The sequence below is a fragment of the Macaca mulatta genome, chromosome 9 (assembly GCF_049350105.2).
Source record: "Macaca mulatta isolate MMU2019108-1 chromosome 9, T2T-MMU8v2.0, whole genome shotgun sequence".
NCBI classification, from domain to species: Eukaryota; Metazoa; Chordata; class Mammalia; order Primates; family Cercopithecidae; genus Macaca; species Macaca mulatta.
Window position 1 is genome coordinate 58814036 of NC_133414.1, and position 26590 is coordinate 58840625.

General features: G+C 43.8%; 2 protein-coding genes across 12 annotated transcripts in view; one reads left to right on the plus strand and one right to left on the minus strand.

Annotated features, from left to right (window-relative positions):
* Window positions 1–6158: 6158 nt before the first annotated feature.
* On the minus strand, window positions 6159–18090 carry LOC719056 (WASH complex subunit 2A-like). Its single transcript, XM_028826306.2, has 6 exons — window positions 17941–18090; window positions 17375–17548; window positions 15087–15214; window positions 12809–12895; window positions 8694–8795; window positions 6159–6508 (listed from the first exon to the last, which is right to left on the minus strand). The coding sequence occupies exons 1-6, from the start codon at window positions 18026–18028 to the stop codon at window positions 6356–6358; spliced, it is 732 nt and encodes a 243-aa protein (XP_028682139.2). The 5' UTR covers window positions 18029–18090; the 3' UTR covers window positions 6159–6355.
* A 4719-nt stretch (window positions 18091–22809) lies between these two features.
* Window positions 22810–26590, plus strand: part of LOC719082 (WASH complex subunit 2A) — a 64687-nt gene continuing 60906 nt past the window's right edge. For all 11 annotated transcript variants that reach the window (XR_013398032.1, XR_013398033.1, XR_013398034.1 and 8 more), the window contains exons 1-3: window positions 22810–22897; window positions 23010–23132; window positions 24621–24785. Coding sequence is in view for 8 of the 11 variants with exons in the window: in XM_028826307.2 (XP_028682140.2) it covers window positions 22895–22897; window positions 23010–23132; window positions 24621–24785 (291 nt within the window). In the remaining 3 variants the exon portion in view is untranslated. The remainder of the gene's footprint in view (window positions 22898–23009; window positions 23133–24620; window positions 24786–26590) is intronic.

Below are 26590 nucleotides of genomic sequence, written 5' to 3' on the forward strand. Positions count from 1 at the left end.
GCACCTCACCTCATCTTGCAACATCTCTGGTACTTCTATCCTCTAATCACTCGCATCTGCAGCTTCACAACACATCAGCTTCTATGTTGTTGCTCCTGCTCTGCTCTACTTACTGTCACGTGCACACGTGGTTACCTGACAAACACCTAATCATCTTTCAACATTCAGCTCCAATATCAACCATTCCACAGTTTTTATACCTACCCCTTTTACACTACCACCTACATCACATATTGCACCCATCACAATTTCTTTATTTTATTTTATTTATTTTTGTTTTTTGAGACGGAGTCTCGTTCTGTTGCCCAGGCTGGAGCACAGTGGCGCGATCTGGACTCACTGCAAGCTCCGCCTCCCGGGTTCACGCCATTCTCCTGCCTCAGCCTCCCAAGTAGCTGGGACTACAGGTGCCTGCCACCACGCCTGGCTAATTTTTTATATTTTTAGTAGAGACGGGGTTTCACCGTGTGGGCCACGATAGTATCGATTTCCTGACCTCGTCAGCCACCCTCCTTGGCTTCCCAAAGTGCTGGGATTACAGGCGTGAGCCACTGCCCCTGGCCCATAACAATTTCATTTTTTCCTAAACTGAAGGGAGCACCTCTGATCTCTATCCCCTACCACAGTGTTTTGCACATGTTGGTACTCATTAAAGCTTTGTTCAAGGAAAGAACAGATAGTTTACTCTTTCAATTGATCCTCAGAGCAAACCTGTGCTATAGGTAAGGTATTATCCAAGTTTTAGACATTAATAAATATTTGGTTACCCTCTGTGTTAGCCAGTTTGTGTTGCTATAAAGGAATACCTGAGACTGGGCAATTTATGAATAAAAGAGGTTTATTTTGGCTGATGGTTCTGTAGATTGTACAAGGAGTATAATGCTGGTATCTGTTTCCGGTGAGGGCATCAGGAAGTTTACAATCATGGCAGGAGGAGAGGAGCCAGCATGTTACATGGTGAGAGAACGAGAGGGAGAGAGAGAAGAAGGAGGTGCCAGGTTGTTTTTTTGTTTGTTTGTTTTTTGTTTTTTTGGTTTTTTTGAGACAGAGTCTTGCTCTGTTGCCCAGGCTGGAGTGCAGTGGCGCAATCTCAGCTCACTGCAACCTCAGCCTCCTGGGTTCAAGCAATTCTCTTGCCTCAGCCTCCCAACTAGCTGGGACTACAGATGCATGCCACCACACCTGACGAATTTTTATATTTTTAGTAGAGACGGGGTTTCAAGATGTTGGCCAGGATGGTCTCCATCTCCTAACCTTGTGATCTGCCACGCTTGGCCTCCCAAAGAGCTGAGATTACAGGCGTGAGCCACCGTGCCTGGCACCCAGGTTCTTTGAAACCAGATCTCATGTGAACTCAGAGTTAGAACTCATTCATTACCACAAGGACAGCACCAAGACATTCACAAGGATCCACCCCCATGATCCAAACACCTCCCACTAGGCCCATCTCCAACACTGGGGGTCACATTTCAACATGAGATTTGGAGGGGGGAAAACACCCAAGCCATGTCATGCTCCAAAAGCTTGTTTAGAGGGATGTTGGCTTCTCACAGGAATCCCGTTCTGATTCACTCCAAATGAAGTCCACCAACGTTTATCCAACTCACAACATACATGCACATACAGGAATCTGCTATGAGTTTTGATAACACTAATAGGAAAGACAATTAATTTGGGAATCTGAATTGCATTGTACAGACTTCTAGTGATCCTAAAAGGGATGGCATTACAGAAAGGAAAATTGTTTCTTGTAGCACAGCTCTTTTGAGTGTTGTTGCACCATATTTCAAAACAACGAGGAATAGAGTAATACAAGGTGCCAGGCTAGTAATACTGCCGGTGATAGTGGTAAAAGGTCATTGCTGTTAAATAAAAGCTAAATTAAAAAGCTGCATTGCTTATATATGACTTTGTATGGAGCTAACCTTAACCCTCTTTCTTTCACTCATTCAAAGAACTGCTTTTATAATTTTGGATAACATGAATTCTTAAAAACATACTTATGCTACATCAAATAAGAGTGTACTATGGAGTTGCCAGTGTGTGTATCCCCGAAGCCAACAGTACTTCTACCTACGTAGTTGCAGCTCTAGCAACAGAAGTCAGGTGTCAGGACTGCAAAATGAACAAGACAGAAATAAAGACATGAGTGACTATGCCTGCCCAAGGAATTCAGAGTGTTTCCTTCACCACAGTGTTCTTCCATAGTGTGACCCTGAAAATAACAGGCTGGGGGAGGGTAGAAGGTAACAAACAGATTTGGAAGTTCTTCATCTGTAATGAGAATGGATAACGCAACTATAAGCCAGAAGAAAAAGAACAAACCCGTTCAGCATTAATTGCGCTGGAGCTTCCACCGTAAGTCTGGGTCCATTCAATGGGGTAATTTCCAATATCCCAAAAGAACCAAGGTTGATAACCCAAAGCGAAAACGTTTCCCTCTAGAAGATAGTTATGCTTCTCCTCAGGAGTAGAAATCACGGTAGCAGAGGACAAAATGAGGCCATGAAATCTGGTTAAGCCAGACTGGATGCCTAGAGGGTAACTGAGGAGCAAATGGAAGCAGCAGCAGGCCAGAGACCTAGCCAGCACTAAAAGCTGGGTCCATGAATGGCTTCTTGAAATGCTGTGTGGTCATGCTTAGCTGAGCATGCTGTGGGACTCATGATGGGAAAATGAGAGGGCAATGAAGACTTCAAGATGGGATGGAAAAACAGTAAAAAAAAACCAAAACAGAAGGGGAACAGGAAACAAAACAGAAAAAAAACTGGCCACGGTGGCTCATGCCTGTAATCCCAGCAATTCAGGAGGCCAAGGTGGGAGAATCACTTGAGGCAAGAAGGTTGAGATCAGCCTGGGCAACATAGTGAGACCCTTGTCTGTACAAAAGATTAAAAAAAAAAATTAGCTGGGCATGATGGCACACACCTGTAGTCCCAGCTATTCAGGAGGCTAAGGTGGGAGGATCACTGGAGCCCTGGAGTTCAATGGTGCAGCAAGCTATGATTGTGCCACCACACCCCAGCCTGGGCAGCACAACCAGACCCCGTCTCAAAAAAAAAAAAAAAAAAAAAAAAAAAAAAAAAAAAAAAATGGGGGCAGGTAGAGAAAAACGTATTTCCAGAATTTTTTACAATTAAAAAATATATCTAGCTATTAGGAGTAATGACACCAAAAAGATTTCTAAATCAATTCCCAAAGCATTCCTCTCATCTCTTCTGAAAAAGTTCTAAAAACACAACTCCAAAGATGAAATTGAAGGTAAACAAGGCAATAGAGCTGAATATGTAATTTCAGTAACTCAGAATTTGCTCCATCCTCTGCTCTAAAAAATCTTAGCTACAGAAGAGCAGTTACCTTTGAAACTTTTGCCCCAACATAAAGATATCCAGAATGTGAAGCTGCCATTAAAAATGTTGACATAGACCAAGTGCAGTGTCTCACGCCTGTAATCCCAGCACTTTGGGAGGCTGAAGCGGGCCGATCATGAGGTCAGGAGATCAAGAGCAACCTGGTTAACACGGTGAAACACTATCTCTACTAAAAATACAAAAAAAATTAGCCGGGCGTGGTGGCGGGAGCCTGTAGTCCCAGCTACTTGGGAGGCTGAGGCAGGAGAATGGCGTGAACTTGGGAGGCAGAGCTCGCAGTGAACAGAGATCGCACCACTGCACTCCAGCCTAGGGGACAGAATGAGACTCTGTCTCAAAAAAAAAAAAAAAAAAAAAAAAATCCAATGGCAATTTAGATTATAAAACATGGGGAGTAAAATAAAACTTATATTTGTTAAACTAAGTTGTATTTAAACTAAGCATTAAACTCAGTGTATCAGTCTTGAAGAAAGCTCATACCTAAGACTTTTCTTTGAACTCAAATCTAGACAGCTGGGTTCTCTGACCTCACAGAGCTTCTCATGATTTCCTCCTCCAACACCTGCCATGATGTCTCTTCCCACTATTGTTCTGCACTGTGTTACGACAACTGACTTGTCTATTTCAGGGGATCAACATTAATTACAGAGGCTATAAGAAGGAAACCGAATGTAAAAATACCAAGAACTCAAAAACTTCCAACTCCAGAGGAGAATGATATTTTAATTTTAAAAGTCCTAAAGCAGATTGAAAAAAAAAAGTGTCAAAACTCATGCAACACACATGTGAAGAAGACACAATGAAAAACTGCTAGTAATCCTTTTACCACAAGACTGAATGTGGCCTTCAGAAAGCATTTAAAGAAATTCCACTAGGCTATGCTCACACCCCTTCAAATCAAAGAACTCCCAAGCACTTGCATAAGTGCTCTGATCTCTGGAGTCTACAGTCTTGCAAATCCAGGTGGAGGCCACAAGCCAGCAGCAGATTATGCAGAATTTCAGGCCCCACCCCTACTTTCTGAATCAGAACCTGCATTTCACACGGTGCCCAGGTGATTTCTTAAACATTACAGTTTGAGAATTGCTCCTCAACATTTAGCAGTGACTAAACACTGGAATCCACTGGAGAGCATCACAAAATTCCAATGACGAGGCTGTACCCCAGACTGATGAATTCAGAATCTCTGGAGCTGGGATCTGCTGTCAGCAATCCTTAGGTCTTTTTTTTCCCCCTCTTTTTTGAGACGGAGTCTCGCTCTGTGGCTCAGGCTGGAGAGCAGTGGCGCGATCTCAGCTCACCGCAACCTCTGCCTCCTGGGTTCAAGTGATTCTGCTGCCTCAGCCTCCTGAGTAGCTGCGATTACAGGCATGCGCCACCACACCCGGCTAATTTTTTTGTATTCTTAATAGAGACGGGGTTTCTCCATGTTGGTGAGGCTGGTCTCGAAATCCTGACCTCAGGTGATCTGCCTGCCTCGGACTCTCAAAGTGCTGGGATTACAGGCGTGAGCCACCACACCCGGCCACATAAGCTTTTAATACATTTTTTTTTTTTGCAATCTGCTTTGGAATTTTTAATTGCTTTCAATAAGAACATGAACATATCTGTGAATTACATATCCACTTCACCTCCTCCTAACTTGCCTGCAATAACACAGGATGATGTTTAATACTCAGGATTTTTAATATCATATATATATATATATATATATATATATATTTTTTTTTTTTTGAAATGGAGTCTTGCTCTGTCGCCCAGGCTGGAGTGCAATGGCGCCATCTCAGCTCACTGCAAGCTCTGCCTCCTGGGTTCACGCCATTCTCCTGCCTCAACCTCCCGAGTAGCTGGGACTACAGGTGCCTGCCACCACGCATGGCTAACTACGTGTATTTTTTAGTAGAGACGGGGTTTCACCGTGTTAGCCAGGATGGTCTCGATCTCCTGATCCACCTGCCTCGATCTCCCAAAGTACTGGGATTACAAGCGTGAGCCACTGCACCCGGCCAATATCATCATATTTCTGCACAGCCAAATCTGATTTCCTGCTACTAAATCTGATTGAGTTAGCAAATAAACTAACTTATATTCACTACTGACTTTGATAATAGCTATCCAGATCACAAACAGAAATATTGGTAAGACTCCTTCAAAAAGGAATTTAACCTCAATAGGTAACTCCTACCATGTTTAGCTATAGTTCTAAATTAATGAAACACAGTAGTCATTTAAGAAGATACTACTATATACGGCCATTGGGGTATACGGGACATGCTACCTCAAAATATGACACCTTGGCATCTGAGAAGCAGAAAGATCTCTCTGACCTTTCCCTGGGCCTTCTCCTCTGCAGCAGGCCATAGAAGAATCCTCTAACCCTCTCTGGAGTAGGTCATAAGACCTTCATTCCAGTCCTCCCTATTCCCAGAGGAAAGGAGCCTCCTTATTTGTAAAGATGCAGAGAATCATCTGACTACACAGGCCTTGCTGAGCTCCCCCAGCTTATTCCCATCAGGTCACACCCCTTTCATCTCATGGTGCTTCTCCAAAACTGTCCGCTTCTTCAACAGACAGCATACAATTGACACAGGATTTCCTGTTGCTCTGAGTCTTCTTTTCTGAAGGCTCCTGTGTCAGGTAAAACTTATCTTCAATAAACTTGCACACTTTTCTCTGGTTAATCTGTCATTTGTTATAGGGGACTTGACGATGAACCTAGCGATGGGTGAGAAATCATTTCTCCCATAGCCAGCCTAACTCATTAGAAGGAGCATGTACTATCGTGCAGGACTCATACTTATTCCGAACCATTCTGAAGAGATTCATCTTTAAATTATATATTACATTAAATGTCTTCCTTCAGAAAAGACAATCTTGTGAACATCGCCTTTGGTGACTGAATGTCACTAGATATAAAACAGGTAGAAAAAGAAAATACTTGGGATGGCTTTAACTCTTAAATCCCATCAAACACTCCCCTCTTCTTAGGAGAAACCTCGGCTCACCTCCTCATCGCTGCTGAACAACAGGGCAGATGCTTTCTTTTTGGAGAGCTCGGAGGGTTTTGCTTTCTCTTGTCTCTGAGCTTGTAGAGACAATGTCTGCTTCTTAGCAGCTGTACCCTCAAAAAGATTATCCTAGAAAAGCAAATGGCAGAAAGGTAAGACAACTTTATAAACAGAAAACACAGGATGTCTTCCTACATCAAACTGTTAGGAAGTAAGTCTCCAGTCAGGTATACAAATAACACCTCTGGCGGGGAAAACCCACAAAATGCTAGTAAATCCCTAACTACAGCCTTTTCCCACTGCACCCATAGAAGGGAAAGAGATTACCATAGAACTCGAAGGCAGAACAGCTGGGAAGAAGCAAGAGGACAACATGTGAATGAGATCACGAAGTACAAAGAGAAACTGAGCCCCATCCAGTCGCCCTGTGGGCAAGTGCCTCTCTGCTCATTTCAGGGGGTTACAACCTGCAACGGGCATGGGAGCCCCTGCAGCAGCCAGAAACTCACACTGTCCTCTCCACAAACGAGAAACCAGAACAATGGCTCAAAGGAGAGAACTAGGGGTCTGTCTCCACTCCTTTACAGGTAAGAAAGACATACACCTGGGATGGAGGGAAGGCATGCCTTGCGTTTCTCATTAGTTTCAAAGAGCTTATATAAAGTGAAGAAATAGTTTACTAAATAAAATTGCTGGTGTACTAGGTTTAAGGGCATTTATAAACTCTTCTGTGGTCAAGCACTCCCCCAAAAGTTGTATTTATTAAGGTGCTTTTATTCAGGTAAGGGGAACAAAAGCATCAGAGGGCCTGAGTCTGAGTTCGGATGGACAAACTCTTAACAGCAGGTGAACAGCCCTGGAATGTGAAGATGGATGAAGGGAGTGTCTTCCTGGATGAAGTCTCCTTTAAGGAGAGTGCGGTAATGTAGGACAGGCCAGGAGAGTAATGAGCTGGTGTCCACCGGGAATACTAATGACAAAGCTCACATTCACTATGCACTTACTATGTGCCGGCACTCTGCAAGAGTGTCACACTAGTAGTTACAGCTGCCACAATGACCCTACTCACTGTTAAGCCATGGTGAGTTTAAGGAAGGTTACTTGCTCCAGGTCCCTGGTTTGCCAGTAGTGGAGCTGGGATATGAACCCGGGGTCTGATGGCAAAGCCTATGAGCTCATCACTGCCCAGTACTGCATCAGAGTTAAGGTTTGGGTTGTCTTCTCTCTTATTTCTCTTCCCCAATGTGCTCTCTCCATCCAGGATGGGAAAGAAAGGCCATGGTCAGGACATGGCTGCCATCTCCTTTGTATCTCCACTTGATGCAAGACATTCTTGTAGGTCATTGGGTATAACATTGATCCATCCTCTAGACTAAAGTACAGCTGACCCTGAATGACACAGGCTTGAGCTGCACACGTCCACTTCTACACAAATGTTTTATCAGTAATATGTTGAAAAATTTTTTGGACATTTGCAACAATTTGAAAAATCTTGCAAACAAACCATGTAGCCTAGAAATATTAAAAAAAACTAAGGAAATGCTAGATATGTCAGGAATACAAAAATATATAAATAGATACTATACTATTTTTATGTTAATCAACTTTATGTTATCCATGAGGCTTCTGGTTAACTGTAAGCTATTAATAGATAAGTTTTTGGGAAGTAAGAAATTATATATGGATTTTTCACTGCAATATGGAAGTCAAAACAACCTCCACACTGTTAAAGGGTCAACTGTATTTCTCAAAGGTGGATTTAAAAAATAAAACCTATAGATTTCACTCCATAAGAACTATGTCAAGAGGCCGGGCACGGTGGCTCATACCTGTAATCCTAGCACTTAGGGAAGCCAAGGCAGGTGGATCACCTGAGATCAGGAGTTCGAGACTAGCCTGGCCAACATGGTGAAACCCTGTTTCTACTAACAATACAAAAATTAGCCGGGTGTGGTGGTGCGCGCCTGTAGTCATAGCTACTCGGGAGGCTGAGGTAGGAGACTCACTTGAATCTGGTTGCAGTGAGCTGAGATCACAGCACTGCACCCCAGCCTGGGTGACAGAGAAAGACTCCATCTCAAAAACAACAACAAAAAGAACTGCGTCAAGAATCTAATGTCTTCTCCATTGCACAGCTAGGAAGATATAAGGAAGAAGTCACTGAAATAAAAGCGGAAATATTTTTATTATATAAGCTTCAGGAAGCCTGACCGCTTCCCTACCACCTTTTGCTAGTATATGAGCCTCTGGGTAGAAAATCAACAACCGTTTTCTCCTAATCTAAATTATCTAGTGTTGCAATAACAATGTTTACCTCTTCGTCTTCATCATCGAACAGGGAAACCGACGTGGGGAGCTTGCTAGGGAGCTGAGACGCACATTTTAACTTACTCGCACTTTGAGAAGAAAACAAATCCTGTTGGATTGAAATTAAAGTTGCTGTTAACAAGAATATCAGTTTTAAAAATATCAGGTGAGTATAAAACACAAGTGACTCAGACGTGATGGCTGCCATGTATCTAGGCTTCTTTCCTTAGAGGGCAGGTGGCTCAGACAGAGTCCTTAAAAGGATAGGCCTCAGGGTCTGTGCAGGGTGTGGGCAATGGTGGTAAGGAGGAGGAGAGCCACAGGATCTGATGGCCTTGCAGAGCAAAGAGGCTTCTGTATTCCCACCCCAATAACAGGAGGCAGGAAGAAGTTTTCAAATCAATTTCCTACACCATGCTAAAAAAGTAAATAAATAAGAATGGCTTCCCATTACTGTCTAAAGAATCAGAGATTAGACAGGGTCAATAAAGAAACAGGGGCTAGATTCCCAAATTAATGGAGCTACAACTATTTTATTTAGAACACCCTTCTCTCCTAAGATTATGACTTATTTCTTTTTCTTTTCTTTTCTTTTCTTTTTTTTTTTTTTTTTTTTTTTGAGATGGAGTCTCGCTCAGTCGCCCAGGCTGGGGTGCAATGGCGTGATATCGGCTCACTGCAAGCTCCGCCTCCTGGGTTCACGCCATTCTCCTGCCTCAGTCTCCTGAGTAGCTGCGACTACAGGCACCTGCCACCACGCCCAGCTAATTTTTTTGTATTTTTAGTAGAGACCAGGTTTCACTGTGTTAGCCAGGGTGGTCTTGATCTCCTGAACTCGTGTTCCACCTGCCTCAGCCTCCCAAAGTGCTGGAATTACAGGCATGAGCCACCGCGCCCGACTGACTTACTTGTTTTAAATAAATAAAAATTAAATTTCTATTTTTAAATGTTTGGTAGTCTATTTAGCTTAACTACAGGTATATGATGTTGCAAACCAGGATAAGACCTGCTAGATTCTAAAGAAACTTTCAGCCTGGCACTGTGGCTCATGCCTATAATCCCAGCATTTTGGCAGGCTGGGGCAGGTGGATCACCTCAGGTCAGGAGTTCGAGACCAGCTTGTGCAACATGTCAAAACCTCATCTTTACTAAAAACACAAAATTAGCCAGGTGTGGTGGTGGGTGCCTGTAATCCCAGCAACTCGGAAGGCCGAGGCAGGAGAATTGCTTGAACCTGGAAGATGGAGGTTGCAGTGAGCGGAGATCACACCACTGCACTCCAGCCTGGACAAAAAGATAAAATTTCATCTCAAAAAGGTAAAAAAATGTAAAAATAAAGAAATGGTCAAAATGTTATAAAATATAAGCTTATCCTGCAAAGAAAGACCTGCAAATTGAGCTACATGAAGTAGAAACATAAAATGGGACATCTATTCCCTTGGGAAGAGAAACTTCAATACACAAGAGCCGAACAATTAAATAGGCCAAGAACATATTTTCTAAGACCTATTTGGACAGTTTTTTTAAAAAAAATTATGTAGTCGATGTCTACTCCTCAAATATAGACCTAATGAGTTCACTAAGTGAGATCTCCTCCATACAGTGGTTTTCCCCTGTGCTCCCTGGAGTCCCATGGGTTTACTTAGATTGAAGAGGTCACAAGGGGAATTCCAGGCATCCCGTGCCCCTCCTGCATGTTCCACAATGGCAAGAGAAAGGGTTCTGCTGCTCTAAGAAAATGAAAGTAAACCAAAGCAAACAACAAAAACAAATGTCAACATCACAGTTTTGGACCCTTAACTAATACCTTTCTTGGTACTGCAAAAAAACACACTTCCATTACCTCAAATATGTTCCCCCAGAATGACTTCACAGGGAAAGTGTCAGCCTCACACTTGAGATACAGAGAAAGGAATCAGGACTCATTCCTTCGGGTCCAAAGCTTTAACTCTTAGACTGCCTTAGTTTTACTTCTTGCCTCAGAATCCCAACAATATCCAATAAAAACATTCACTCTACGATGACACACAAGGGGCAAAGCCTTTGGGAGGGTTTTCACACAAGTCTGAGAGTTCATTTACACTCCCACCATCAAGAAGGGGAGCCTACGGCCCCTCCCCATGAACCTGGATGGGCCATTGTGACCATCTTGATCAACAAATGAAGCAAAAGGAACACCATTGACTTCCAAGGCTGGAACACAGAAGGCGACATGGCCTCCATTTGGCTCTCTCTGACGAATCTCCCCTACAGCCCTGAGCCAGCATGGATGAGGCCCGGCTTCCCTGACTACATGCTGGTAGCCACAAAGAGCTAATGAGAGATGTCCCAGGGGCCCCAGTGCCCAGGTACCAGACATAGGAGTGAGCTGATCCTCAGCCCAGCCACCTTCAGACACAAGAGACCCTCAGTGACAATGGCCTAGTTAAGCCCAGTCAACCTCTCGAATTGTGAGACAACAAAACTATTGGTATTGTAAACCACTAAGTTTTGGAGTTAAGTTGTTTCACAGCAACAAATAACCAGAACACTTCGTAAGTCACTGCAATTGCTCACATATGGTTTTCTTGTCTAGTCGACAATTACTGGATGGCTTATCACATGCCAAGCACTGGTATTAAGGACAGGCTGTTAAGGATACAAACAGGAAATAAAAAGTCCTGCCCTCATAGCACTTACTTTAGTGGGAAGCACAGACAATGAATAAGTAAATATACATTGTCCCTGGCAACACGTGCTGTGGTAAACAGTAAAATAGGAAAGGGGACCAGGAGTACAGGGTGGTAAGTGCTAGCAGGCTTCCAGTTGTGTGTACTTCGTCAGGGAGGCCTCACAGAGAAAGAGTGAGGAAGCAAGCTGGATTCTGGGAACAGCCTTCCTCAGAGTGGCAGGGGCAGGTGCAAAGACCCCGAGGTGCAGGTGTGGGTGATACACGGGATCCATGAGCATAAGATGGTGGAGGCCCCATCATGCTGTTTCTCAGGGCTCAGGGTTGTGACTTAACTGGACTCTGGTTAATTCCCATGTTTTGTACACTAGCCTTCAGTGAAACAATAGCCTCAAAGGTATTCTTTACATCAAGGACAATCACTCTACTTCCAAAGGGTTCCACGTTCATCCTTGCTGTGAGTGCAAAGTCCAACCAAGAGAGCCTAACCTAGAGCCCACAATTTCTTGAAATACGTGTTTCTGCCATGTCCACATATTTTTCTGTAAAAGGGGCTTATTACTTCCCATTACATTCTCATACAGGTCTCTGATCTCCTACAAGGCTAACTTAAAATTAGATCTAAGATGACCTAGGCCTGAGAGACTCAGGAAATGCAGTGAAATTCTAAGAGGTGGTTCTAAGGTGCCTGGAGGGACTGAAGCAACCTGTGAACCAGGTCCCACAGTCTGTTAGCGGTCTCAGTCTCGACAAGACAGATGGCTATGCCAGAATCCTTCCACTACAGCACTAAGCCATGGTCCAGTTAGTGAGAATGTGAATAAAGGAAGGAGCACGGCGACCTCCACTCTGGTGCAAGCTCCTCATCACATCATGAGCCCATTCATAGTCTAAAAGCTGAGCATCCTAAAGAGAGAGTATTTTCATCACAGGAAATGTAAATACAGTCCAACCCAAAAGTGAAAAGTATTGTAAACATATTGCTTTCTAAAGACCTTAAGCTCTCAAGAGATTATTTTTTTTCATTTATTTATTTTGAGACGAAGTCTCGCTCTGTCGCCTAGGCTAGAGTGCAATGGTGTGATGTCGGTTTATTGCAATTTCTGCCTCCCGGGTTCAAGTGAATCTCCTATCTCAGCCTCCTGAGCAACTGGGATTACAGGCTCGCACCACCATGTCTGGCTAATTTTTGTATTTTTAACAGAGACAGGGTTTCATCACGTTGGCCAACCTGGTGTTAAATTCCTAACCTCAGGTGTCCGCCTGCCTTGGCCTCCCAAAGTGCTAGGATTACAGGCATGAACCACAGCTCCTGGCCTCTAGAGACAATTTTTAAAGAACTGGAGTACTTAACAAAAAGTCTTACAACTCCACTGAGAAAAACCTGATTCAGAAATAGGTTCTATGTCATATTCATAGACCACTACCAACAACTAAGGAAAAGAATACCATACCTCAGAGTCCTCCTCATCTGAAAATAAGCTTTTTTGAGTCTTTGTTTCTGACGAGGGCTTGAGATTTTTGCTGGAAGGTAAGGTAACCTTTGTTGGGGGGGAAAAAAAGAAAAAGAAAAATTAAGCATTAACAAATAAGATACCCAGAAAAGAGGGTTTACTCAATCAACCATTTAGAAAATGCAAGGAGTCTCTGCTATGATAGGCACCAAGCCGAGGGCTCTGTTAAGAGAACAGTAAGACAAACAGAGGACACATCTGGTATATCGGGGGGCAGGACACACTGCCTGGGTAATGGGTGCACGGATGGGACATATGCAGTGAGAGACGGCATGGAAAGGCAGGCTGCCTGATGGGCCTGCCAGGTTCTGAATGCTGGGCCTTAGGTGGTGGGCAGGAGAAAGTCAGGGTTTCGCAGCCAGGACATGACATGATAAGACAAACTGTAGAAAGAGGAGGGATCAGCTGTGTGGGACAGCAGTGAAATATCAAGCAGTCAGAAGGGCTTAAAGACTGCTGGGGACACAAGCACTGGCCAAACTCAGGTCAATCTGAGCATCAAAAGAATGATGGTCCAGCCAACATGGTCAAACCCAGTCTCTACAAAAAATACAAAAATTAGCCGGGCATGGTGGCGTGTGCATGCAGGCCGAGCTACTTGGTAGGCTGAGGCTGGAGAGAATCACTTGAATCTAGGAGGCTGAGGTTGCAGTGAGCTGTGATTGCACCACTGCACTCTAGCCTGGACAACAGAGCAAGAGCCTGTCTCAAAAAAGAAAAAAAAAAGGAAGAAGAAGAAGAATGATAGTAATGGATTATCATTTACATTGAAGAATGAATCCATGATCCTAAAGAAATACTAAAAGTTGGGGAAGGAGAGGAAGAGGAAACTCTTTATTCAGAAGAATGTCAACCCATAAGAAATACAGAATTAAAAAAGCGGTGGTTTATGCTCCCTAACAGGTTAACCGATTCAGGAAAAGATCATCAATGGATTTTTAAAACACTGAGTGAAAGGCTGGGAGATAACAGATATTCACACTGTGTTCAACTATCACTTTAGAGATCAACTTATCAATGGCAAAAGAGAACAGGATCCTTTCCAGTGAAGCAGTGTGGTGGGTACCCTAACAACCAAGTGACAAACATGTCTGAATGAAGCAGACAGTGGACCTGATGTGTCCTGGGAGATGATCCAATGGGAAGTGCGCAACCCTGTCTGCTTGTACTCTTGCCAAAACTGCTAACCCTGAATCTACTCAGAGGAAAATAATCAAGCAAATTCACAAGACACATTCTACAAGACAAGTGGATGGACATTAAAAAAAAAAAAAAAAAAAAAAAAAAAGATGTGGGAGGTGTTGCTCTAGATTAAGGAGACCAAAGAGACAGGACAACCAAACGCAATGCAGACACACTGCCTGAATCCTGGGTTTCTTTAAAAAAAAAAAAAAAAAAATCAAAACACACCAAAGAAGTATAAAGCAGGAGTCCCCAACCCTGGGCTGCAGACCAGTCCATGGCCTGTTAGGAGCCGGGCCACACAGTAGGAGGTGAGGTGAGCAGCAAGCATTACTGCCTGAGCTCCTCCCCCTGTCAGATCAGCAGCAGCATCAGATTCTCACAGGAGGGCAAACCCTACTGTGAACCCTGCCTGCGAGGGATCTAGGCTGCGAGGGATCTCCTTACGTCCCTAATGCCAAAAAGGTTGGGGACTGCTGCTATAAATGGCATTTTGGGAACAAGAGAGGAAATTACAATATAAACTATAGGCGAGATAATTTTAAATCTGTATTCTATTTGTTGGGGTGATTTTACAAAGACATTTTGGGGCAAACTGGAGCAATTCTAATACAGACTAGATATTAGATTCTACTATAGAATTACTGTTAGTCTCACAGCTGTTGATCATGGCACTGTGGTTATATGGAAGTCTTTTCAAGAGAGGCTTAATGAAATATTTAGGGGTAGAATGTCACAATGACTACACACAAACAGTTCCATGCAGCAAACAGTTCAAACAACTTGCATGCAAATAGTTCAGGAAAAAAATAGATATGTAACAAGGTTTACATCCGGAAAATATTTGCCAAAACCCTAAGAACTGATCAGTTTGGGTGGTAGTTATTTGGGTGTTCACTGCAATATTCTTTCCACTTTCTGTTTGAAGTTCTTCAATATGAACGTGAAAGGGAACAATACTTCCCTTTGGGTTCCGGATGAATTATTAAAACGCCACAGATCAATGCTCCTGCGTTAACTCTTCCTTCCTGCTCACCTTTTTTTCTGCTCTTGCTTTATTTTCATCTGTCTGACTCACAGTGGCTTCTGGCAATGCTTGGGCTTTTTCTTTGAACAGATCTCCTTCTTCGTCACCAAAGATATTGGCAGCAGATTGAACTTTGCCTTTAAAAATACCAAGGCGTAAAATTACAATAAGGCCAAAAATCCTACCACCAAAAATTCAACCACAAAATTCATAGATTAAAAAATTCTTCTCTCCCGAAGATTAACATAAAAGTTATGTTGTTTCTTGGTTTCTTATAAAGAAATAGTAAGTGAAACTATACTCTTCCCTTGGAATTTTTCAAAGAGCATATTAGCAGCCCAGTTGAAAGACAGAACAAACAGTTTAACCATGAGGCTGATATGCTTGTCCAAGTAGCAGTCTCCTGTGGTTAGAGAAGCTTGGACTAACTTAAAAGGTGAAGAGAAATCTAGAGGAAGAAAGAAACTCAAGAGGACCACCAAGTCAATCATCTAAGGAATCTGAGAAATGAAGGCTCAGCTCCTGCTTTAAAAAAAATCAAATTGGGCTGGGCACAGTGGCTCACGCCTGTAATCCCAGCACTTTGGGAGGCCAAGGTGGGCAGATCACCTGAGGTCAGGAGTTTGAGACCAGACTGACCAAGGTGGTGAAATCCCATCTCTACTAAAAATGCATAAGTTAGCTGGGCATGGTGGCGGGCACCTGTAATCCCAGCTACTCGGGAGGCTGAGGTAGGAGAACTGGTTGAACCCAGGAGACGGAGGTTGCAGTGAACTGAGATCCGCCACAGCACTCCACCCTAGGAGACAGAGCAGGACTCCATCTCAAAAAAAAAAAAAAAAAAAAAAAACCTGTACAAAAGCAAATAATGAAATCCCCTCATAATTCCACCAGTCTACTCAAACAAGACGGACATTGGGAACAGTTCTGCATACATGCTTCCAATTCTCCCAAAGGATGTACTAATGAATTAAATTTAGTTATTTACAAATAAGGCTATAAATAAGAAGATACTCTGAACAATGTGTCTTACCATTTGCGTTTTCCACTTAATGTACCTATAAAACGTTCCCAAGTCAATAAGCGTAGACCCCATTCTTTTTAACAGTCACACAATATTCCACTGAATAGAAGGGCCACAGCTTACCTTACTGATGAATATCTTCACCACCATAAGCACTGCTATACCGAATGGGGCATGTGTTGCTGAAATGAGGTCACTGACTCATGAATGTCTGAAGAGACTAGGAGTTGTCAAAGGAAGCAGCATCAATTTACTAGTGATTCTAAATCAGTTCTCAAAGATATCCACTAAGTGAGAGCCCTGGGGAGCTACAAAAAGCACTACTACCTTCACTCGCTGTCAACTTCACTGAGACCTGGGTGCATTCTGCATCCATTTGCACTCTTTCTAGATTAACTAGGCTATCGTTTTCCCTCACACTTCGGCTTCCATCCTTACTTTCTACATCCAACACTGGAAAAGATTGGTAAGTCCAGACAGCCTGCTTCTAAATGCATTCTGGTTCCATCTATTCCTATGCCATCCTTTTTTATTTTTTCAACTTGCTGAAATTCATGTGCACCGCAGGGATCTACCTTTCTTTTCTGGAAAAGCAGTCAATGAATCTAAGTCTTTCTATTCCAAGTGTGATCTACAGACCATGAAGCTTGCTGGAAATGTAAATTCTCAGACCCCACCTTGGACCTACTGAATCGGAATCTTCATTTTGACAAAACCCTCAAGGAGATTCATCTGCACATTTAAAAACAAATGATTTACAGGAATGACTTCAGGAACACAGGACTTACATTTAAGAGGAAAAGGAAGGAGAAGGCCAAAGTGGCCAAGGGGATGAAAACCCCATCATCTGAGGAAAGACCAAGGCCACCCGAGCGTTTTGGCAGAGAGAAGAGAAGCTGGGAACTAAACGGCCAGCACACAACATGTTGCTCACGTATTTGACTAAGGTCGGCTGGAAGAAAGTATGATTAAAACTTTATAATTCCCAAGGTCAGAACTAGAAATTAAGCAAAAATTATAGGGAAAAGGATTTCCACTCTCTATAAGGAATATAATCATAGTAATCAGCTTATAGAGCAGAAAAGATTGGTTCACAAAAGAGACCTCCCAGGCACCACACCTATGTAAGTACAGACACAACAGCTCAATGACAGGAATGCTGGAGAAGGGATTCTGGTACTATAAGAGATACAAAACTAGGGGAGCTTAAGTCCTTTTTAGGCAACATTCTTTTTCTGGCTGAAGTCCCAGAAACAGAGGCGGGAGCAGGTACCTGTTTTGGAAGGTTTGCTGCGGGGTGCCGAGAAAAAGTCGTCGTCATCATCATCATCATCAAAGAGGCCAGTGGGAGGGGGAACGTAGGGGCCTTTCCTTGGAGTGGGCTGCTCAGGCTTCTCGGGCTCCTTCAGTGATGGAACGGAGGCAGCACCAAACACATCCGTGTCTCCTGTGGGCGGAGGGACAAGACAGCCACAGCTGTGAGCCAGTGTGCGCCTGTTGGATTTACAGAAAATAATTATCACCCACCAAGAACTTCTCATTTCAGTTAATCCACAAAGTGCATTAACAGGGCCAGATAGCCTCTATCCATTACTGCTACAGAACATCTCACCATGGAGAATCACCAGGTCATTCACACACAAAAAAGTCCAAGGCCACTGAGCTCTAGGAGAATAAGAGCTAACATCAGTAAATGAGCTCTTTCTATAAGCTGCTCAAAGCCCTTTGAAGCTCCCAGGTGCTTTCTTGTCCCCAGCCAGGCTTTAGAAAATAATAATTTTGAAAATGAAAAAACAGTATTTGTGTAGTTTTTAGAAAACAAACCTTAAGTTATGTTACCTAAAAATACAGAAACGGCTCCTGCTGGGATTTTCTTTCCAGGTTTGGATGAGGAAGACTCTGGAATGAGAAAGCAAGTGATAACCATTTCACAAGGGAAATAACTTTTCTTGCTATTTTCTTCCTGAAATGTGTGCAATGTAACACACAGCTACTACCAGACCTTTTGAAACTAATTTTTCCTGAACAAGCCATTTTAAAATTCTTTAGTATTTTCTTCTCTCCCGATGTCAGGACATTTTTCTTGGGATTAACAAAATCTGAGCTGTGACTCCAAAGGAAGAGCATGCTGACTGTGATCAAGTCACAGCAGTGGGTCAGCTGGGGGACACCAAGGGAGGTGGTGAGCACAGCTTTCCTTAATATCTTCCTCCTCTTTCTCGGAGTCAGCAAAAAGGTCACAGCCATCATCATCCTCTTCCTCATCACTCACTTGTGTGGTGTGCTAAGAGTATAAAATACCAAATTAGAACTACTAGTTATTAAGCTAAAGAAGAGATACTGTCACTTAGCGTTTAGGTTCCTCCTTCAAAAAGGTAACAGCTTTTAAAAATAATAATCATAATCATGATGCAGCAAGTTATGAAGCAAAAGATGTGCTGTAACAAATAATACACAAGATTTACTTCAAATCTAAATAAAAATGCATTCTTTAATAAGAATGTAACAAGAATATAAAAAGCAAAATATTAAGATATCAAGATTGTCTGTTACTAGAGAAATGTTTTGATTTATTTATTTACTTTTTTATTTTTGAGGAGTTTCATTCTTGTTGCCCAGGCTGCAGCGCAATGGGGTGATCTCACCTCACGGTAACCTCCGCCTCCTAGGTTCTAACAATTCTCCTGCCTTAGCCTCCTGAGTAGCTGGGATTATAGGCACCCACCATCACGCCTGGCTAATTTTTGTATTTGGTAGAGATTGGATTTCACCATGTTGGCCAGGCTGGTCTCAAACTCTTTACCTCAGGTGATCAACCTGCCTTGGCTTCCCAAAGTGCTGGGATTATAGGCATAAGCCACCGTGCCTGGCCTATTACTAGAGAAATATAAACAACATCAGCATAGTCTTACCTTAGTAAGAATACTGAGTAATAGTTAAAAGGTAAAAGCTGTAACAATTAGACAGCCATCCAAGGTAGATCAAGCAAAAAAGTGCCGAATAACAAATCCAGCATGATACGGTGCCCCCTCTATATACAAGCATTTCTATGGAAACATATGTTTATAAAAGCAAAGAAAAAGACGTGGAAAGACACGTTCCCAGAGCATGATCCCAGTTGCCTCTGAAGAGTATGCAGCGAAGGAAAGGACTGGAAGGCTCAAACTTAGCCATATCTGTTAAATTCTAATTTTTCCTAAGGTACACAGTAGTATGTATAATTTAAAACATTTTTTTTCAATATTTGAATCAGTGAACTGTGCCAGGCATGTTACTAAAAGCACTTTATTATCTGATTTAATCCTTACAACTTTGAGGTTAGCTGCAGCACACAAAATCAACCTGTTGCCTTAGCTAGTGCTTTTAATTACTGTACTGTACTGTTTTGAAAAACTGTTTGTGGCTGGGCGTGGTGGCTCACGCCTGTAATCGGAGAACTTTGGGAGGCTGAGGCAGGTGGATCACCTGAGGTCCGGAGTTTAAGACAAGCCTGGCCAATATGGCAAAACCTCATCTTCACTAAAGATACAAAACCTAACTGGGCATGGTGGCACACGCCTGTAATCCTAGCTACTTGGGAGGCAGAGGTATGAGAATCACTTGAACCCAGGAGGTGGAGGTTGCAGTGAGCCAAGATCATGCTACTGCACTCCAGCCTGGGTGTCAGAGTGAGACCCTGTCTCTAAATAAATAAATAAATAGGCTACCCTATTCAGGAGAAGTTCAGATTTTGAAGTCACAATGTTTCAGTGATAAAGTCCAGGGTGTGGGACGTAGATTAAGGGTGTTAAGTACGTGGCCACTGAAGTTGCCCATGACGGTGTTAGATGAAATGCAAGTTTGGTAATTGACTCGCCTCAACTTTACCAACCAAGTTCCAAGTTCTAAAGAGTGTGTGTGTGGGTGTATTTTAATGAATGTGAGGGAAGTGGAAGAGGTTGGTACATGGTGACTTAAAAATGAAGTCCCCTTAAGACACTAAGACTTTTGTTGCAGATAGCAGTCTTACTCTTCGTCCAGGCTGCAGTGCAGTGGTGCAATCTCGGCTGACTGCAACCTTGGTCTCAGGGCTCAAGCAATCATTCCACCTCCATCTCCTGAGTAGCTGGAACTGCAGACCTACGCCACCACGTCCAGCTAATTTTTTTTTTTTTTTTGGTAGAGGTGGGGTTTCACCATGTTTCCCAGGCTGGTGTCAAAACTGCCTTGGTCTCCCACAGTGCTGAGATTACAGGTGTGAGCCACCAGGCCAGCCTAGCCTTAGTGTTAACAGTTATATGTTACTGTAACATATTGGTTCACAGTGTGGGTTCTTGGGTCTGTCTCTTTCCTGGTTACTTAATCATGAGTAAGTTGCTCCTTTCTGTACCTCAGTTTCTTCAACTATAATCCGGAAATAATATTCCCTCCCTCATAGTCATTGTGTGAATTAAATGAAAAAGGTATAAAGTGGTAAATACTGAACACTTGATAAATGTTAGCTATTACTAAAGGAGAGACCAATATTTAAATGATTACAATACAATGTAATACCTTAGGATAAATACATCAAAAATGACTTTTTTTTCCTTCATTATTTTACAGCTTTATTACTGATTTCCCTCTAAAAAGAAACCCAAATAAATGTGGAGTTGACTCATTATCTATAGGGTAAGGAATCACAAAGTACCATAGTGACATAACAAAAGCAAAAAAAAAAAAAAAGATAAGCAATTGTTTTACCTTTCAACTGCTGATGTTATGTACGATCTATCAAAAGAAGCATAGCTGTGCATTCATGAGCTGATTGTATTAACCTCTAGAATTTTAGAAACAAGCACATCTAAGCATATGGATAGTCTCTTACCTTACAAAGTAAAAGCAAGCATTTTCTATTTTAAAATTTTTATTTCTGTGTAAAACGAAGAATTCCTAGAGGTCAAATAAGAAAAATATACCAAAGTCAAAGCACTATTAAGTCATGAAACAAAGAATACTCTGAGGTAGAAGTCAAGCAATATAATCCACAATTTCAGGTATTCCCAGCAACCATCACATCTCGCAAGTAAGATCTATTTTTTTTAAGTCTCAAATTCCAAAAAATCAATAATCCATTCTGTAAAATCACATGGAAAACTATGACCGACAGAAGACACCCAAACTTTTGTCATAGTAACAGAGTAAATGCTCTTACTAAAAGCTGCCAACACTTCTATCAGTAGCAACTGTAAGGAGGCCGCTGGTTGTTAACGTTCATATTAGTGGGGATAGTAAGGTTCTTGATTGTGTTGCGGGTAATTGTTATCCCAGAATTGTCCACGCTGCTGATTGGATCGGTTGTCACTTTGCCACTCTCATCTACCGTCCCTGCCTCTGAACTGTTATCTTGCAACCGATTGCCTGTTTATTTGGTTCCCACCAGCTCTGCTATTCCATTACTGAACAATTGGAGGGGACTCAGGAGGGTGTTTCAGGTATTCCTGATACTCCTTGTCATCTTCTGTGAATCTACTAGCAAACATCTCTTCAAAATTTGGAACAGCTTCAGCAGTGTCAGTCATTCTGAAATTCCCAAAGATTTGAGGCAGCTGTATTGTTTAATGTTTAAATCGGTCAACGGCTGTGTCTATCTAGCTTGGGCTGAACGCCGCCGGCGAGACACTGAGAGGCCGCAGGAGAGGTGGCCTCTTGTCCACCACACCGTGGAACTCCAGACCACTCCAGCTCTCCAATGTAGCGCAGTCCCTTCCGCTAGCCATCGAAAATAACGTAAGTCACTTAAGCTGCACTTAGGATAATCAGGTTGTTATTTAAAGAGGTGATAACTGAGGTGACTACAAAAGAAAAGTCGGAGATTGGGTGTGAGCAAGCTGCATGGGGGCAGTAGCATGTTCTAGGTTGAAGGCTCACCCTAGGCCAAGCACCGTGGCAGCTGTTTTACAATATTATCACTTTAATATCACATCCTTGCAAGATACGTAGCTTCGTTTCACTGAGGAAAGCTCAGAAAACTTAAATAACTCGCCCTTGGGCACACATGACTGGAAAGAAAGTGGGATTTTTATTTCAATAAGTAAGTTTGTCTGGCACAAGGGCGACTCAGCAGAGGGAACTTCGAGGAAGTGTGAGACAGAACAGCCGGAGCCCTGAGCTGGGAGAGTGGAGGACGAATTATAAAGCGCTTTATGCCTGTCATAATGAAAAGCTTGTCCTTGAACTTGAGAGCAAGGCTGAGAGGGCAAAGCAGGCCCTACACAAGCAGGTCATAAAGAGCAAGATGATGCCCAGGCAGATGAGGATTCTCTATCTACAGAGCGCCCGCCTGCCAGCTCCTTCACAGCAGCGGATTTTGCTGCAAGAGAAGAGGCAGCAGGCCAGGCCTTTTCCTTCGCCCACAGCGCCGACGTCGAAGGTTCCCAGACTGGTTGCTCCACTGGCTGCTTGAGGTCCCCTCTCTCCAGACCCGCCGGACTGCCGGCCCGTGCTGTGGCCGATCCCGCACCGCTGCCTCGGGCCTTAGGCCGCAGCGCCACCCGGCCAACCCGCCTCTGCACCTTTCCCTGGCGTCTTCCCCTCTCCTCCAGCTTCCTCCGCCCCAACCTAGCGTAGAACCCCAAACTCCAGCCCCAGTCCACTTCCGCAGCTTCATCTCCTCAGCATCGCAGGTCGGATCACGTGCAGGCTCTGTCACGTGACATTGGGTCACGTGAGGCCGGTCACGCCCCGGGCAACTTGGCTGGGGCTGGGCTTCCGGGGCTCTGCGGTCCTCTGCGCGTGCGGGTGGCCTCGGAGCCCACCGAGCCGGGCGGCTGGGATGGTGAGGGCTGCGGGCTGGGCTGCGGCCGGGCAGGAGAGGGGCCGGCCTGGGCTGGGGTCGCCGTCCGTGCTGCCCTCAGGCTCAGCCTGTCTTCTCGTTTTTTTCGCTGCAGATGAACCGGACGACCCCCGACCAGGAGCAGGCGCCGGCGTCGGGGCCCGTGTGGGAGCGGCCGTGGTCGGTGGAGGAGATCCGTAGGAGCAGCCAGAGCTGGTCGCTGGCGGCCGACGCGGGCGTGAGAGGCGGGCCCCGGGGACGCGAGGGCGGCAGGGGTGACGCTTGGCCTGCGCGCGGGAGGACCGGGCGGCGACTGCCCCTGCACCTGGCCCGTCCCGTTGCCTGCCCTCTTAGGAACACACGCCCCGCTTAGCCCCCAAGAATGCCACCCTGGCAGTCCCCGGCCCCGAGGGATGGGGCAGACCCTGACCGCGGCCCAGACGCGGCGTTCCCTTCACGGGGTTTCTGGCAATGCACTCAGCTCCATCCAGAGGGGAGATCCGTTTCGGCCACGCTGAGGGATTGCTCGGGCACTAGGGAGGCGATTCCTGTTGGGACCTGGACTAACTGGGGTGGGAGGCAAGCCAGTATGTGGATATCCTTTAGTGGGATTCTTCAAGTCGGGGACCCAAAAAGCTCAGAACTGTTCCAGAGTCCCAGATGAATAGCATTTTTGAATAAGAGTGGTGGTTGATTAGCTCACCCTTGGTCTGTGATCTCTGTAGATTGACAACCAAAGAGGACTTTTAAAAAGAGACAGGGTTTTGCCCTGTCACCCAGGCTAGAGTGCAAGTGGCTCGATCTTGGCTCACTGAATCCTCCGGGGCTCAGGTGATCCTCCCACCTCAGCCTCCTGAGTAGCTGGGACTATAGGCGTCCACCACACCTGGCTGATTTGTTTATTTATTTAATTTTAGTAGAGATGGGGGTCTTGCTATGTTTCCCAGACTGCTCTCCAACTCCTGGACTCTAGCGATAACCCCGCCTCAGCCTCCCAAAGTACTGGGATTACAAGCGTAAACCACCACACCCAGTGCCAGACAAGAATTTTAAATTTTTCCAGAAACAAGATCGGTGTCCCATTAGCTCACTGCCACTCTTTTGATGAGCTTTCTTAGAGTTTTTCAATGTCACGTGGTCTTAGTACTTGTCAAAAGCAGCATTCCGGCCAGGCGCGGTGGCTCACACCTGTAATCCCAGCACTTTGGGATGTCGAGGCGGGCGAATCACGAGGTCAGGAGTTCGAGACCAGCCTGGCCAACATGGTGAAACCCTGTCTCTACTAAAAATACACAAAATTAGCTGGGCGTAGTGGTGGGCACCTGTAATTCCAGCTACTTGGGAGGCTGAGGCAGGAGAAGTTTAAAGTTAAACTTCCTTTAACAGCAAAGGAGTACTCATGAGTTTGAAAAATAACAAGTATTCGGCCAGGCGCAGTGGCTCACGCCTGTAATCCCAGCACTTTGGAAGGCCTAGGCGGGCAGATCACCTGAGGTCGGGAGTTGGAGACCAACCTGACCAACAAAGCCGAGATGACGCCACTGCACTCCAGCCCGGAGGACAGACTGAGACTCCGTCTCAAAAAAAAAAAAAAAAAAAAAAAAAAAAAGCATTTCTTTAGCATTCTCACAGTCAAAGGTGAAAGGAAATGGGTTCTTTTTTGATATGACATGCAAAATAGATACATGTAACACTGATACTACTGTATGTTTATTTTTTAAAATAGCTACTACAGTTTCTACAGGAATTCTCACAGCAAACTATCTCTAGGACCCATGAAATCAAGAAACAAGTGGACGGACTAATACGGGAAACCAAAGCCACAGATTGTCGCCTGCATAATGTCTTCAATGACTTCCTTATGCTCTCTAATACCCAGTTCATTGAAAATGTGAGTTATTTAGTTATATCATAATTCTTTTTTTGGGAGTAGGAGATACTGTAATTTTAAATAACTTACTGTTAGGTTCCCTCCTAAATTTTGGTGGAAGTATGGTTCTTGGTAATTGCAGTTTTTTTCTCTGGGATTAATGCCTCTTTTTTATTTGTAAAGTTTTAAGTCCTTTTTTCCAAGCCTCTAAAAAAGTCTAATGATAAAATTTTCTTATACTTTAGTGCTTCCATCTTTTGTCAGTTTTGAGAGTAGTCAGCAATTGTGCTGAATTTTGTGGCACACTACCTTTGTTGTGGCGTGATCTGTAAGGACAGCTGTATACCTGGTTAGACCCTCTGGACACCAGCATGTGGTTTCAGTTGTTGATTGGGTTCATTATGTTCTGATAAATTATATTCAGGGGATATATATGTCTACTTGCAATATTCTCAACTAAAGTTTATGATGGTTGAACTTATGATATGGAATCAGCTGTAAACAGATTACTGAGCTTAAATCTATGTGTGATTTTTGTCTGTTTACTGAGTTTCTTCTAGATGGTAGGAATACACAGGTAAATTAGATAGAGCCTCTCCCTTGGCAAATAGTGTAATTCCAGCATACAAAGGAAGTAAGTGTGGCTGGAACCGAGTGGAGACTTAAGAGATGAAGATAGAGAGGAAACTTAGGTAACAGACCTGTGTTTCTCATAGGGTGTCCCAGCTTTCTGAATATCAGCGTTCATTTGTGGAAAAAGGATTATTGAAGTAAGCTATCTCCTGAGATTGTTAGATATAAAGTAATAAAATTTTCAGAATCACAAAATTATTTAAAAAGCCTAAGATTTAGAATAGTTAAGAGAACACCAGATAATGCCATGTCGTCAACTTGTGCAGCATGTTTGTGCATTTTTTAGTAGCTCGAGTTAAGTGACACTTCCTGTCTTTTTTTGGAGAGCTATATGTAAAATAAAGATATTAATAAAGGTCTTAGAGATCTCTTTGCCAGTTACTTCCTTTAACAGCAAAGGAGTACTCATGAGTTTGAAAAATAACAAGTATTCGGCCAGGCGCAGTGGCTCACGCCTGTAATCCCAGCACTTTGGAAGGCCTAGGCGGGCAGATCACCTGAGGTCGGGAGTTGGAGACGAGCCTGACCAACATGGAGAAACCCCGTCTCTACTAAAAAAATACAAAAGTAGCCAGGCATGGTGGCATGTGCCTGTAATCCCAGCTACTCGAGAAGGCTGAGGTAGGAGAATCACTTGAACCTGGGAGGCGGAGGTTGTGGTGAGCCATTGTACTCCAGCCTGGGCAGCAAACAAAACTCCATCTCAAAAAAAAAAAAAAAGTATTCAAGTGAAATCAGTAGTTTTCTGATTGTCTACACAGAATGTCCATGCTTGGTCCTGATCATTTATCTTACTGGAAGAGTCAGGGACTCAAGACTCAACTTCTCTGGTGTGCATAGCCCCATAATGTTTTCATCAAGATTAATTTGGTGTCCTTTTAAGCACTCCTGTTCTTTTCATTCTGTACTTTTCTTGCTGGATCAGGTAGTCAGCACTTCCCTACAGTCAGTGCTGCAGCACCAGTCGCAAAGGATATGGGAAGTTTTTTTTTTGTTTTTGTTTTTTTTTTTTTTGAGACAGAGTCTCCCTCTGTCACCCAGGCTGGAGTGCAGTGGCGCCATCTCGGCTCACTGCAAGCTCCGCCTCCTGGGTTCACGCTATTCTCCTGCCTCAGCCTCCCGAGTAGCTGGGACTACAGGCGCCCGCCAGCACGCCCGGCTCATTTTTAGTGTTTTTAGAAGAGACGGAGTTT

Coding starts and splice junctions, on each gene's coding strand:
- LOC719056 (XM_028826306.2), bottom strand. CDS start 18,028: ATGGTTATCACTTGCTTTCTCATTCCAGAGTCTTCCTCATCCAAACCT. Junction 15,215..17,374: donor CAGCAAACCTTCCAAAACAG/GTACCTGCTCCC, acceptor GTATTTTTAAAG/GCAAAGTTCAATCTGCTGCC. Junction 6,509..8,693: donor TCGATGATGAAGACGAAGAG/GTAAACATTGTT, acceptor TTGCTTTTCTAG/GATAATCTTTTTGAGGGTAC.